The sequence below is a fragment of the Ceratosolen solmsi genome, unplaced genomic scaffold, assembly GCF_000503995.2.
Source record: "Ceratosolen solmsi marchali unplaced genomic scaffold, CerSol_1.0 scaffold11, whole genome shotgun sequence".
Lineage (NCBI taxonomy): Eukaryota > Metazoa > Arthropoda > Insecta > Hymenoptera > Agaonidae > Ceratosolen > Ceratosolen solmsi.
This window is the reverse complement of record NW_011948416.1, coordinates 14028566-14044855: the sequence shown is the minus strand read 5'-3', so window position 1 is coordinate 14044855 and position 16290 is coordinate 14028566. Positions and strand designations below refer to the sequence as shown.

At 39.5% G+C, this 16290-nt stretch overlaps 1 protein-coding gene across 1 annotated transcript in view; it reads left to right on the top strand.

Annotated features, from left to right (window-relative positions):
- The first annotated feature begins 438 nt into the window (after positions 1-438).
- Positions 439-16290, top strand: part of nahoda (DOMON-like domain-containing protein nahoda) — a 40161-nt gene continuing 24309 nt past the window's right edge. The window contains exons 1-2 of the mRNA XM_011495988.1: positions 439-828; positions 13400-13470. Of these exons, the coding sequence (XP_011494290.1) occupies positions 678-828; positions 13400-13470 (222 nt within the window). The 5' untranslated portion in view covers positions 439-677. The remainder of the gene's footprint in view (positions 829-13399; positions 13471-16290) is intronic.

Below are 16290 nucleotides of genomic sequence, written 5' to 3'. Positions count from 1 at the left end.
TTTTGAAATCGCAGGAGGGTATCGTCACAATAGGCAAATGTATCATTACGTCACAATGGTCGTTCAATACCCAATGTGGCTTTTTAAACGCAAAGTCGTAAACTTGAAACTATTATAAGCAAATATTGTTGGTCGATTGTTGCAAACTGCAATAACACACTTTCAGTGGATTTAATTACAAAATAAAATTATACCTGGACGAAACCGAAGTCATAAAGCAGCCAACAGTCAGAAGCACATGACGTGTAAATATTTTAGAGAATGGCGCATTAATGTAATAGGAAGCTCCTCTCGATTTCAAACACGGAAGACCTTAAACGCCATCAATGGCTTTCACATTTATGGTTAAATACTTTGCATAATTACAGCCGGCTTTACGGATTCCCCCTCCCCCTGCCCCCCCTTCATTCTCTATTAATCTAGCCAATGGCATTTCCTTGTAATAGTTGCTCGACAAAGAGCAGCTCGTGTCCCCATACACAGGCACACGCACACATCGCAACTTCGCATAGCCGGTGTCCCTTACCCCTTACGCGGCTGTTCGCCAAACTTGATTTCAATTGCCGGTTTGTTGCAGTTACTGCCCCATGAGGCGAGCTCCTCGAAACCGGGCGAGGAGCGCGCGCCGATCGACTGGACCCAATCAGCCCCGCTAATAAGAGGACAAAGACGCCATAATGATGCCGCTCCTGACGATTTTGCTTGTACTGGGCCTCGTGGGGGATGCTGCCAGGGGACACGTCGCCCTCACCTTTCCGCGCGCTCGCATCTACGACCTCGACTTCCTCGATAATGCGAGGACGCCCGGACCGTGCGGCATGCCCAAAGGTTAGTGACTCGATCGACATTTTATCATTATTTTATCATACTCGTTATCATTATCTATCGAAATTCCATATTACCGTTTGACTCGGCGCATTGTCGGCCGCTCGATCTAGTCCGCTAGACGACACGAATGCCGCCTTCGATTTCGACTAGAAATAGCTATTGTATTACGAGCGGAGAGAAGTTTGTAAATATATATCGAGTGGCTTGGCTCGCTTTCACTTATTTCGATCGCCGAGTTATCTGAAAACTACCGACAGAAAGCCAGTCGAGCGCTTTTTACGAGAGGGACGAGAGAAAATCTCGGATCTGAAATTTCACAAGGGCAGACAGAACGCGTTAACGTGTAACGGGGCAGGCTTTCACGCATCCTCGATCAACGCCGTTCGAAAAAACGAAAACAAAAATCAAAAGACAACTAAAAAAAAAACAAAAAAAAAAAAAAAACAAAATACGGTCATTGACCAATTCTTCTGATTTTTTCCTCTTTCCTCGAGGGCTCCGACCACCTCGACAACCATTGACGAGACGAGGAAGGAGAAGACGGCGAAGGAACAATCGGCTCGACAGCCCCCCCCCCCCCCCCCAAACCCCGAACGAGGTCAGAGCTACGTAATGATAGCTGTCACAGCTCGCCGGGGGCCTAAATATTCACGGTCGCCGGCTTGCGTTGACCTTGAATGAGACTCGCGTTTTCGCGGCTGTCGTCCCTGATGCTCGCATATTCAGCGACACGAATGTATCATCGCAATCCTGCGCCTCGACGATCTAACGGGGCTAATGAAAATATTCAGGCGCTCGTGACGAGTGAACTCCTGCGCGCTGCGTAGCTCCGCGTTGGATCGAATAAGGGGAAATGGTGCGCGAGGCGGGCTCCTCTTTTCTCTTACGATTAGCCTCCATCGAGAGCGAGATTCGCGGCATGATTTTATTTATAGATTTATCATTGATCGTCTATTTTTCTCGTCTCTTCTCTGGCTTTAATGCCAGGCATATTTTATATAACGCTTGGCTTATACGAAATTATTCAAGTGCCTTTAATAGATTTTTCCCCATCATTGCCGTTCACGATGCCGTACGCGGCACCCTCTCGCACCATGTTAAATCGCAAGAAAATGAGAGAGAAAATGAGAGAGAAAATGAGAGAGAAAATGAGAGAGAAGATTTTCCCTATCTAATGCAAGGATTTCTGTGAAAGTTACTAGCGTAATATCTTATTTGTTCGACTGAATACATGTCATTTTTTCCCTCGCTCCTCGTCGATTTTTACAGCTTCATTTTTTTTTTTTTTTTTTTTATTATATCACTAGGTCGCTCATTTCGTTCAAGTAAAACTTCTTGTTTGCGGTTTATGATGGCGAAGAATTTTGTCACCGCTCGGCTGCGCCTAAAGAACGACGAAGCCCTACGTGCTACGTCTTTTTATTCTATACTCGTCGCGATTGCTTACCGGAAGGCAACTCGAATTTCCGCTTACGAACAATAGAGTGATATATTTAGGTCCTAAGAAATTCATTATTTTACCTTTTACCTTTATACTCGTTTATATATTTTGTTTTCTTGTTGCTGTTGTTGCTGTTGTTGCTGTTGCTGTTGCTGTTGTTGTTGTCGTCATTGTTGTCGTCATTGTTGTCGTCATTGTTGTCGTCATTGTTGTTGTTGTTGTTGTTGTTGTTGTTGTTATTATTATTATTATTATTATATTGTTTAATATGTATTTATCGAGTTGATCGACTGTACGTATATTTTTATAATGAAAAAGGCAAGATGCATGAAAAAGACTCGGGCATTTTGTCAAAGGATTTAAGGATTTTATATAATCGAATCGATGTCAATTGTATCCGCGCATACGATAAATATGTTTTAGAGTCTAAAAGTAAGTCGCACGATATTTTGATAGTGAATCGTCGGATCGTTAAACGTCAATATGCATTTGCGTTGTGTGCGTATAATGGATTTGCTTGTTAAAATAGATCGGGGACAAGATTCCTCATAGGAAATTGAATGAAAGAGATCGAGGAGGGCAAGCGAGTGCGAGAGAAAGTGCTCCTTATGAACACTGGCAAGTTGTTGCACGGAGTCCGAGTGAGGAGCTGGCAATACTTACACGCGCGAGTACTACGAGTTGTAAATAATGCTGGAAATAATTACGCGAGACTTTGGTCGCACTTGTGGTTTCGGTCTTATAGCTTCCTAAAGTGACGATATGCCCGTTGAATTATTTATTAATATAAGCACGCCTTCCCCTTCCCTGCGCAATTTGCACATATATGAAGCGCGTTTCTTACTTCGTTTCTTTACTCGGTGGAATAAAAGTCATTACGAAATATTTCGTAACACTCGTATGGGCTATGATTCGTATAGAATCTTGAGTGGAGATAACGTACCGAGACTTACCTTTGAATCCTGCCATTTGAGGCCGAAAGATTATTTATGCCAACTCAAAGTTTCAAAGATAATAATTGTAAGATTGAGCCGTTCTGGTGGATATGAAATTTTTGCAATAATCAGCTTGGATAATTATAATTAAGATTTTTCGATTCGCCAACCGGGCCCCCATCCGCATCCCCATCATTTTCTAAATGTTTGCTAAGCGAACCAATAGATGCGAACGCATTACTTTATCCTCGGGAAAGACAAGTTTAACGAACAATGTCAATAAGACTATTAAAATACCGTATAGTCAGTTCAACTTGTATGTATCGATAATAATGTTAACACTTAAACGAAATCAGCATCAAAGTAGTCATAGAAAGCTGGGAGTGTTTTGAATTTTCACCAAGTGCGGCGTGGACTCGGCAAACATTTCTATTGTCTACCGAACGCTTAGTAGGCTGTAGACTATGATTTTCATGAAATACGCCTCCCGTTCGCATAAAAATATGGATAGAAAGTTCTTGTACCGGGCAGAACGCATTCTGAGCTGTCGAGAGGTGAGAGGTGCGATTAGCATTTGTTGAGGTTCGAGTTACGTGTATTGGGAAGGTCGCCGGTTCGACCGAAAAGCGTCGGGTAATTTTGGTGCGGGAGCGGTGCCCGATGGGAAAATGGCATTTTAATCGAACGGCCAACCTCTTTGAGCTCCGAGAGACTTTCACCAGCGTGGTGACGTCGCGCACGTAGTGGTTCGTTTCGGTAAACCAGTGCTACACCTGCGCGCCCTCCCGTTCTACAGGTGCCCGAATTCTTTGATCCTGCGGGCGTCCTTTGCCCGCTCGTCGAGCCTTAGGTACTCCGAAGCGTGTGCCCAATCCGTGCTCTTTGGGCAATAATTTCCTTTATAATAGATGGAATATAGTAGTAGATAAGCAAGTATTCAACGGTTATCCGCAGTTATCCATCCAAACTTCGTGCTTACGAAAATATATATATATATATATATATATATAGACGAATGGCAGCATTAGTAGCGCCAAGAGCGGGGAATTTTACGCCGCTCCAAGCTTTCATTTTACCACTTTTTAATACATCCTGCTTATATAATTTCGGTGAAATATAGCACAGCCAGAGAATATAAAAAAAAGCGTTTGCGCTACTGCTCTTAAAAACTTAAATGTCATATTATTAATTTCAATTGCCACGGATTGCTGATAATACGCGAATTATTATGACTTTTAATTGCAATTTGAAGGCAGGAAAATGGTTATGTTGAAAGTTTACTGCTGAATTTGTGCAGAGCATTGGAATAGGTATTTAAAATGTTTTTACGGTGCCCATACGAAATCGGTATTTGTCGACTTTTACTATAGACTTAGAGACTCTTTATATTAAAATTTTAGATAAAATTCTTTATGCTATTTGCGCGTGAAGATTCAATGTAGTTAAGACGGTAATTGAACTATTTGCTTCATCAATATACATATTTGCATTGAGAAATTGAATTTTCTTTGTGAGATAATATACGCCTATATCGATACTTTTATTGAAAATCTCATTTCTTCGTGAACAATGAGTTTCTCGAATATATAAAACTTTCAATTGTCAAGCCAGTAAAGTCCGGCTTTTAAAATGATTTCGAATCATAATTAAGGAATATAAAAAGAAAGAAAGAAAAAAATTATCGAATTAGCGCTTAAAGTTTTATACGAATTATGAATAATTGCTTTCTACATTATTGTAAAAAAGAAAATACTTATCTAGAAATTGCCATATTTTTATTGCGATAGAACATAACTGCAAATAAAATGATTAAATTGCATAAGAAGTCGTCTAAAAATGTTAAAATTATACCTTTTTTTTCGATAAAAAATGTCGACAAACGATTTATTGTGAATTTATTTATACAGAAGAATTATGAGATACCTTGTATATTCTAAATTTAAATACATTAAAAAGTCCTTATTTTTTTTTTAATTAAAGAGATTAAAACCCTGAATTAACGACCTATCGTTGTAGAATTATTCTTATTTTGTGGTTATAATTTTTCATAGTCGGTTTAATCGACATATCTCATAGATTATTATCCACGTACTAATAAATGTTTGTTGCACATCGAAATTTATTTAATATAATTTATAAAGTTATTCTAAAGTAGCGAGAGAGAGAGAGAGAGAGAGAGAGAGAGAGAGAGAGAGAGAGAGAGGAATCAGGGCAATTGCAATGTTATTGTCCTTTATTATCGATTATTCAAGATTCTGTCGCAGATTATCCAAAATAATGCGTAATGCTGTCGCAATTAAGTCCATGCTGATAAGGTTCCCATAAAATAAAATTTCATTGGTAACACGATAGGGGTGCACTTATTACATTATTTTCTCACAAAATTGATCAAGAATACAAAAGATCGTAATAAATGAATGATGTTGCATGCGAAAATGAGCTAATTGATGCACGTTACATAGTACAAAGCCCGCGATCCTCCTCGTACGCATAATATTACATAATGCAAAAGTAGATTATTACCAACGTCAAATTCAACTCAATCGAGTTATATCAATAAATAGTGTATAGCAACGGACTCGCATACCCGTAATTCCCTTGCGTTGACTAATCAATTTGCATGGAAATTCATGCGTGACATGGGTCGCGATATGTGCACACGATTATTTAATAATCCACCCATGGCATGGCCTATTTTTCTCCATTTCTTCGCAAAAACGTCAATGTAAATCGACGTTGTCTGTGCTCGCTCTTACCATAAGACGAATTCCCCACTTCCCTATCGCAAAATTTCTAATCTCCGGGCAATAAAAATCATTAATACAGCTTCGCATTTCCACGCATTATCCTGATCTGGAATCCACTTGGAACAGCAGCGGCGCGTGAAGCCTTATTCAGCCGCGATTACGACTGCGTTCTTATTATAACTAATAGCGCTTAGCATATTTGTTGTCAAGGTAAAACGTCACGCGCAGTTGCGTAGTGGCCGATAAGACAACGGTCTTTCATGACTTAAACTTCGCGAAGCAGCTAGTTCAGAGACTCGTTAAGGTCATACAACCAACGAGCCTTCATCGACATTTCATTCGACGAAGATTTGGATTAATTAATCGATGTCTATTTGCCTTCTTATACTTTGTACGCCATACTTCGTATCTTATTTGGAGCGCGCCCAATCTAATCAAGCTAATAAGCAAATATGTCACTGGCCTTCGTTTTCTTACGGCCCGTAAAGCGCAAGATGCGCCAGACAATTATTATACAGTGCTTCATCATTTATCATTTTTTCACACTGACAGTATTACGAGCTAAATTTCTCGTGCCGTTTAAAGCATTTGATATTTTCTAATTGCAGCACTTTTTCTTTTCTTTCTTTTGATTACCTACAACCGATAATGGGCCTAAGAAAATATATATATAAAAGTAAGGATTTCGTCATATGAGCCACTGCAAGTTGAGCTTTTCATGATATATATATATATATATATATATATATATATATATTGATCTACGACCGGTGGACTTTAATTTATGACGATAGCAACAGCTAAGCATTCTTTTGCAAATATTATCTTTAAATTCATAAGTCGAGTAATAGAACTGGACACCATTATGCAATAAATTATTAGTAACGAGCAAATTTGCTCGTAGGTTAAAATAATTTTTTTTTTTTTTTTTTTTTTAACCCTTTCCTTAGCTCTGTTGGATAATAATAATAATAATAATAATAATAATATTAATAATAATAATAATAATAATAATAATTAGTATAATTAATCTCCGTTATAAAATGTTATAAATTATTTAGTATTTTCGATACGATAATTTTATATTTTTTCATTCATAAATAATTCATAAATCATTCATAAATTATTCATAAATTTATGCACACTAAATTTATACTCCATGTTTCTGCTTACTTTTCCTTGAAAATAACGACAATAATAATGATAATAATACGATGAATTCGTCTAAGAATAAATGCTCGGTGAGTTGAAAAAGTCGTCCACCCAAGACTCGCGGGTCACCCGCACACGCTCACTGCTTGAATTGAGATGCCAATGGGACCTAACACTAATGATCCCAGCAGGTGGTTCTTCATCCAAGGTCTAATTCGCCTCGGATCGCCTCGCGGCGTTTGCCTTTGCGTAATGCGATCGTAATAGGTACCAGTTGTTCGGGACGTGAAATGCAATTCTTCGTGCGTGTAAATGGCTCCTCTGTCCTTCCGCCGAGCGTAATTAAACGTAATAATGCTCGAGAAACTCTCATGACGGTCCGTCCTCCTCGGAGCCTCTTTCCGATTTTGTGATTCGCCAATGCTGGGACGAGTCATTCGAAATGCCCTCGCTAAACGCTAAGCGACGCGTTGATCAATGCATAAAAAGTTATGACGCATCCAATGTAAATCTGCTTCATGCTTATAGAGACGTTTTTTTTTCTTTTTTTTTTTCTTTCTTTTTTAATTAAAGCTCTTTTACGCTCATCCATGGATATTACTGTGCGACTTTGTTACCTTTTGAAAGAGCGTCTCTTTTAATGAGATCGTTAATTAGTTTCATAAGCGAGATTCGGAACGCTGATTATTCTGTTTCAGCATCCTCGTGGCCTTTAACGTTATTCTTATTCTCATTTTTTTTCTCTCATTTTTTCTCATATTGGCGTTGAACGATCGCGAATATGCCAACGCGAGTCTATCGATTTACTCTCTACTTATCGCGTCGACTCATCATGAATTTTCTATGATAAAAATGCACGCACCCACCACAAAAGTACAAAAATCGCGTTTAAGCGTAAGAACAGGCTTTTGTTTACATAAAAGTTTTCGTAATTATCACAACAAACATTGTACATACTGCGTTGCATTTGTATTTTAGACACTTTAGAAAGCATGTGCGTGCGCGAAATAAAATTCCCTTACGACGTGTATTCTGGAAAACTCATTCACCAAGAATAATGTACATAAAATGTCAAGATATTAATAAGACGCTGCGCTTTACGTAAGACGTTGCGTGTAATAAATATTAAAAAAAAAAAAAGAGAGAAAAAAAAAGAAAAAGAAAAAAAAGAAAGAAAGAAAGAAAAAATAAATGATAGAAAGAGAAGAAAATAGGAAGAAAAAAACAATCGGCGCGCATAACTATTATATGCGAGTATTCGCGAGTATTACAGGCTAATCGTAATATATTATTTACATTTGCTTTCACATTACGTATTTATTTTTCCTCGTTAAGCGCAGTTGGCGCTTGCTAGGCCCCCAAGCGTTTCGTTACCAACTGACCGCGCTGTACAAAAGTGCTAATGAAGAAGGAAGAGGGAAAATCGTGGCGAATTATAAAACGACGATGTAACTTTCGCCGCGCATCGCGGATAACAAGTAAAAGCTGTCCCGTTTTGGGGAAGAGCAGCGGCCATCGGTGCACCGAGCAACGCAACGTCCATTACGTCGGCTGCCGAGGAGATGGCGCACGATAACTGCATCCATACGTGTGTGCCTCGGGATGCACTGGAGGGTGAAGCTCGGCATAGTATCGGGTCCCGGGATCGCGGGCGCAGAAAGTGGAAAGAAGGCGCCAAACGGAACGAGGGCCAAAGGAGCCTCGCGATCCGCCAGGCAAACTTCCGGATTGCGTTACGCGATGCGCATGCATGTGGCAGCGGACGGGAGGAAGTCGGCATCGAGGGCGGCTTCTTTTTAACGATGGATAAAACTATTCGCACGTTGGTCGGGTATAAGCGTCGTGCTTTTTATAGCCGAATAAATCCCGAGGCTCTAACGTTCTCCATTTTCGTAAGGACTTGGGATGGATAATACATATTTATATGAGGCGTAATTGTAATTGTAATTGTTTGCGCTGCAGGCGAGGTCAGACATTTCTTTATGTTACGCTTTACACGGAAGCTGTTCATTAACTCAAGTATTTATTATGAGTAGGTCCAGTATTTTTATAACACAACGTTTGGCAAAAAACGTTGAGTTAATGTGCCATGCTAATCAATTTATGGCTTCCTCTTTTAATAAATTCACCTACAACGTTACATTTATTGTTTGAGCCTTATGAATTTTTTCTCCTGCTTCTCTGATATTAAGCATATCGATTTGTTTGGCATGTCGGCGAAAGGAGAAAGTCGAGAATTGCGCCAAGAATGTTGGCTCGCGCATACAACGCTATCGCCAAAAACATAAATTTTCGCCAGGCTCTTGTTGATATCGATCGAGCACAAAAAAAAAAGGGGATGATAGACTTGGAGCGATCAGATATTTATATTTATATATATATATATATATATATATACATACATAGTACTCGATTTATGCAAACGATCTTTCAATTTCCCATATTCGATCAACTTTCTGCGTACTTCGACATAGCTTTCCCCTAATAATCTCTTTGCATCCTTGAAAATCCAATCTATGCGAGCGAATTCGGCTCTTCGAGTGCAATGTATAGCAGCTCTTTACCGGGCCCGTACTTGAAAAATAAAAAACAAAAAACAAAAAACAAAAAAAAAATCACGTATTTAATAGCGAGTATTTTAAATATTGGACAAGAGCGAGGAGTGCAAATAGTAAGGGAAAAATGAAGCGAGGGACGGTAATTGCGCAAGGTCAGTGGAAAAAGAATGTTAAAGGCCGATGCGAGAGCGGATTTGAGAACGTTGGTGCGTGCGGCCACGAGCCCCTCGAGGTAGAAGATAATAATAAGATGTGGGTATGGGCGTTATAGCGAGTAGAGGTACAACCGCCCGCGAGGACACGGATGCATTTCAGGATTTTCTCGATCCTTTATTCTCGCTGTGCTAGAGCAGCGAAACCGCTCTGGTTGCGATGTGATAAACTCGCAATTTCAACGGTGCACACTCTCCGACGACATTACCGCTCGCTCGGTAAAATTGCCCTTACAGGCGACGCGACGAAAAATATTAGACAAAACTCATTCGCCTCCCTTCCGAGGACTTATTTAAATAAATTGAACGACTCTTAGATAAAAGTATCGTCTTCTTTTAACGAACGTTGTGCCTTGACACTCGGTCTCATTGTATTATATGTAAATGCGGACGCTGTGGTGTTAAGTATACAACCTTCTGCCTGTTTGGCTTTGCCAGTTAGTTAGTTTGTTTGTTATTTCTTCATATTATTGGCCGATATAAATGGAAGGAACATGAGCTTAAAGGAAATACGGTTTCAGCTTAAATATTGATAATAGCCAGATGGGAATGACAGCAGCGAGCATGCATTTGTTTGGAAACATTTGATAAATTATATTTGCACATCGATTGCCAGGAAATATGATTTATATTATACTGCAATATTATAAAACTTATACGGGTCTTCTATAACATTTCATTTATCCTCTTATCGATGATGCATTCGAGCGGTGAGTCATATAACCGCCGATGGCGCACGTTCCTATTGCCATATTCGCGTACGATAGTCGCGGTCGCCGGAAGGGCTACGAAAGCATAATAGCGTGTTATTTCAAACATTTTATAAAGCTTGAAAATGGCAAGGACTTTTGAAAATATATTATCTTAGCCGACGTTTCGTAATTGGAACTGCGCGAGCATATCTATATGGCACGGTGTGACAAAAAGAACTCCTTTTTCAGTGTTTACCGCGCGTGCAAATCAAATCGTATAAAACGAATCCTTGGCACGAATTGAATAGCGAGCGCCTTATGGACGCAGAACTAAATATCTAATTATAGTTGATAGCGCGGACGGTCATTCCCCTCGAAAAGAGATTGTTGGATAAATTGCTTTAATTTGAGATTGTGGTGGAGCTGAAAATTCAAATCATCTTATTATTCTTCTAAAATATATTTGAGGCTGCGCTCTGGCGTTCGCGAAGCGTCTCGCCTTTTACGTTTCAAGCTATGGAATTTCGAATAATTCCCTCTCGTTGCGAGGAATAAAAAATTTAATAGACAAATTTCATAATTGATACTAAATACAATACGAAAAGCCGACTATTTTTATTTCGTTACAGATGTTATTAGTTAGGGATATTTTCGGCATCGTTTTTCGATGATTCGCGAGGCCGCGGCGGCACGGATTGCGAAAATCTTGCGACGAAAGACGCTCGGAATTAGCGGCGAGAAGCGGCAGTTGTATAAGGGATAATGCGTGCAGTGGCATAAACTTGTTTACCGAGATTTATTGCAGTCAATTGGAATTCACACGCACTGGCAATTTTGCGAGTATTGCGGCAAAAGTACATAGAGTAGCGCGCAATAAACCATTTGCATGGAAAGATTCATTACGGGAATTCATTGTTAAGTTTGCCGTACATTTTTATCATTGGATACAATGGGAGCAGTAGTAGAGTGTTGGGAGGGGGGGGGGCTGTAGGCTAAGAAAGGCGATGGAGGGCTTCCAACAACCACTAGTACAACAACTACTACTACTACTACTACTACTACTACTATTATACTATTAACAAACTACTAACTACTACCACTACCACTATTATTAACTATTATTAACTAATTATTACCACGACCGCTACTACCACTACTATTACTACCAACTAACTAATTCTAACTACTAGTACTAACACTACCACTACTATTATTAACTAACTACTACTACTACCACTACTACTACTACTACTACTACTACTACTACTACTACTACTACTACTACTACTACTACTACTACTACTACTACTACTACTACTACTACTACTACTACTACTACTACTACTACTACTACTACTACTACTAACTAACTGACTAATTCTAACTACTAGTACTACAGAATCAAATATATCCACCGCGTGTCATTTAATACGAAAGCAGATGCGAGTTTCGGTTGCGACTGGGAATTACGAGGATTTACGCCAAGACGCTACGCGCTTTTACCGCCTGAGAAAGAGGCAATCAACTTTCAATGGAGAAAATTTGGTTGAAAAAAAGATTTCTCGTGTGTACGCGTCGCTTTGTCCATTAAAATCAATCCTCGAGGCCTTTTGTCGTTCGATTTCATTCGAAGGTCATGGGCAGTTTCTTGTCGCGGCCTTGATACAACACCAGAGAGAATAGAATTCCGGCGCAGCAAATACACGCCGATTATTCTGCGGATTCCTTTACGATCGGCACTTGCAAATATTCTAAATCACCGCCTACCTCCAGCCGTTCCTTCGTCAAATTACGTATAATGTATTATTCCTCGTGCTTTCGATAAGCTCACGACTAGGCATACGAATACTTTTGTTAATTATCTCAATTTCTAGAATTCATTTTCTACGGATAGTCTGATTTTTATTGCACAGATTTTTGCGAACAGATATTCCATTCGCCTGATAAATATATCAAATCGTCAATGACGGATCATACGCTAAACCCAGGCTATTAAAATATAATTATCAGAGGCTATTTGGCAGGATTGAAAATATTTTCACGATGGCAATTATTTAGAAAAAAAAACGAAAAAAAAAACGAAAAAAAAAACGAAATAAAAAACGAAAAAAAAACGAAAAAAAAAAACGAAAAAAAAAAGTAATGATCATAATAATAATGATAACAGATCTTTTCGTACGAGAAATGAAAATTTATGCATCTAATTTAAATTTATGTGGAATATTTTTTGGATAAATGAAATTTTTTGATGATCCGTAAACTTTCTAAAAGGAGATTTTTACTGTTAGAAATTTTAGTCAACGTTATCCGCGCTAAAAACTATTAATACTTGTCGAATATTTTGACGAGTGTTTACTTTTAAATGGAAATTTCCTACACGTAAATTTACAGTTAATAAGCACTTGCTTCGATGTTGCGGTAATAATTATTTTCTCTTTCTTTTTGTTTGTGTTTTTGTTTTTGTTTTTTTTTTTTGTTTTGTTTTTGTTTTGCTTTGTTAACAAAATTCTTACGATTTACCAATGTATTGGTACGTATCGCATTCGAATTCATCTCGCCCTCCAATAGCTCAACACATCCAGTAAAATGCAATCGCTTGAATATTAATTCGGATAAAAAGTTATTCTAATTAAAGTGAAAGCAGCGCGAGGCAAAGTGTGTGAGCAAATAAACGAATAAATGAAGTTTAGGCTTGGAATGAAATATCGAGTAAAAAGATTTGAAGTGGATTTAAGATCGCTCAGCGTAAAAGTGAGAGAAAGAGAAACGATGGCATTTCTCACGTTTGCTTATGCTCGTCGACATTTAATTTCAATGGGCTTTCTTTTTTCCAGGTGACATCAAGACCTCGTTACTGTCTGGAAGTAGCTTCAACGTGACGTGGCACTTGGCGTATCCGCATAGGGTAAGTAAGACTTTTTCAATCGCACTTTTAGTTAATTCGAGCTCGGGTATGCGTATAGTGCACATCGAAGACAAGAGAACACTCGACGAGAGTTGTGTGCCCTTTCGAAAAATGTTCAACGGCTTATGGCTCTTATGCCATTGATTGATGAATAATATTGACAATTGCTTTTTCAAGCCTCGGCAAGCATGTCAGCTGGCATGGAATTTGTATATTTACTAGTTCGGACTTTATTACCAATCCGCGGTGAACGAGACGCGCCAAGTTTGTTATTTCGCCTCGACAGTGTATGATTACGCGAAAACCGCTATGGTTGATTAAAAACCATCTTTTTCTTTTCTTTTTTTTTCCTACCTACTTGCAAGTGTACTCTGTACTCAGTACTCAGCGTCTCAAATAAAACTTATTCCGCTTGAAAATTCCGCGTTAATTGAGTATACCGTATTTATCAATTGGACCCTCTTGAGGTATGCTGATAAACTCAATGTTGGTCAATTATTAAAATGCCTCGACCGCTTAATTTTAAATAATCGCTTGCCTTGCGTATTGACGCGTATATCTAATTTCTTATAAATATAATCGGTTAAATAATTTTAAAGTCCCAGTGTATAAAATTCTTTTGACATTCTTTTGACATTCTTTTGACATTCTTTTTAAACGTAAATACGCGATAATTCTTATCGAAATGAAACCATAATTGCGTGAAAAAGGCCAGTGGAGCAATAAAAACTCCGCGTCAACAATTTTTTTTTTTTTTTTTTTTTTTTTGTACCTAAACACACTGACTCAAGTAAACTGACTGTCTTAATCAAAATTCAAATAAAATATGTTTGCGTGGAAAGTTTCATCAATTTACGATGATTATGGCCTCGGCAATAATAACTCAGAGGCTTAGCGACGCTGCATTTTAAGTTGCAGGCGCTCTTGAATGAACAAGTAGGAAAGACATAATAAAGTGCGCAGACAAAAAAGTTGGAGACCTTTTTCGTTCATCATTCATCATGGTAGCTTAGATCTCTCGAACCGAACATAATGAGTCATAAACTCAGATTATCCAAGAGTAGTGCACGACTCGATTGTCCTCTGCCCCTCTCTAACCTCATTCACTCGCGCTGCCGCCACCTCATCGTGCTGCGCCTCCGCTGAATTATTTAAAAAAAAAAAAAAAAAAAAAAAAAAAAAAAAAAAAAAAAAGGGACATCCATATATTGGCCGATGATACGTGCCCCACCCCTCCCCCCTTCCCCTTCCCCTTCCCCCGCCACCTATCACAATCCCCAACCCTCGGCTTCACCTCGCTATTTCATTGCCTTTGAAGGTATGTCGCAGGCATATGTAGGCGCACACTGGGGACACCTACGCGTAAGGTGCCAATGACTTTCGAAATCATCATCCTTTTCACGCACACTCGGCTCGCCTCTCTTCTAGTAGCGATTCCCCCGTGCCGCGGCATTACGTTTCTCCATTTTGCCGATCGCGACTCCTTTCATAATCGCGCGCCGATCGACGCTCGACTGCATTTTGCAATTATTACCCCGCTGTCCCCAGCCCCCTTCCCACTCGCAAGTCTTTAAGTGGCGAAGGCTATCGAGCCAGCTTGTGATATTTGCCAATAAGCCTCGGGGCACGTATGTGACGTGCCGGCCACATCGCTCGCGGGATTCCGGCAAACAGTCAATGCGCACTGTGTATTGCGTTTCATTGGCGTTCGTCATCGGGACACCACCGGGGCACTTGTTTAACCAACATTTCTGACTCGTCGCTCTCTGGTCGCTCGGTCCCGATGAATCCCCCGAGTCCGCTTACCTGCCTTTCCAATCCCTCGCCGTAAACACTGTAACCATCACCACCACCGACTCTTTACCCCACCTACCCACCCACCTTCCCACCGCCCAATTCTCCTTTATTCACTGACCTTCGATCCTTCGACCATCGTTCGGATCGACTTTTATTAATTTCTTTTTTTTTTTTTTTTTTTTTTTTTTTTTTTTTTTTTTTTTTTTTTTTTTTTTTTAATCCATCCATTTATTTATCTATTTATTAGTTAGCGTGCTGGGCCGTTAGGTTTGTTATGTGTTTGCCTTAACGGTTCCGTATGCGTATATTACCGTGTACGTATTATGAAACGCGGCAGCTCGTTCTCTGAGATTCATACAGAATCATTGCCCGGTTATTACGCAAACTCTGCGCAATCAATCTATTATTTAAACGTTGGTTTACTATCAACGAGTTGTATTCAATTTCGCAAAATTAATTTTGCATTTTGAAATTAGAAATATAATCGAATAATCACCTTGCCGTCATAAATTAATTCACGTTGCCTCGATTGCGTATCTTGGTCGCGCTAATTTATGTAAATGGCGCGTGTAGATGCACAACATGCCGCACATCGAAGAACTCCGAATATATTCATTGATAAACAAACATCACCACTCCGGCCAGCCCCTCTCCTCTAAATCTTTATAATTCCGTTACTGTAAAGGATTATTATAGGCGCTACCAAGTATCGATTGGCCGATTGAGATAAAAACTAAGAATAATAGAGTCGAATTGGAAGTGGAGGCACGAGCCGCTACGAAAGTAATGTCGGATTCGAGGAGATGTTTTTATCTTCTTATTTATTAAATTCCTGGATCCGCCTCGCCGCGACTTGTTTCTCGTTTCGGTTGAGGTCGTGGAGTTGGGTGTTGCGCAACGGCTGGCCCGCGCATTCTTTCCGTCCTTCTTCCTAACGTGACTATAACATGGAGAACGCGGGGATTAGCGTAGACGTAAGAAATGAGAATACGACAAATTGCGGGACCCCAGCGCAAGATGAAG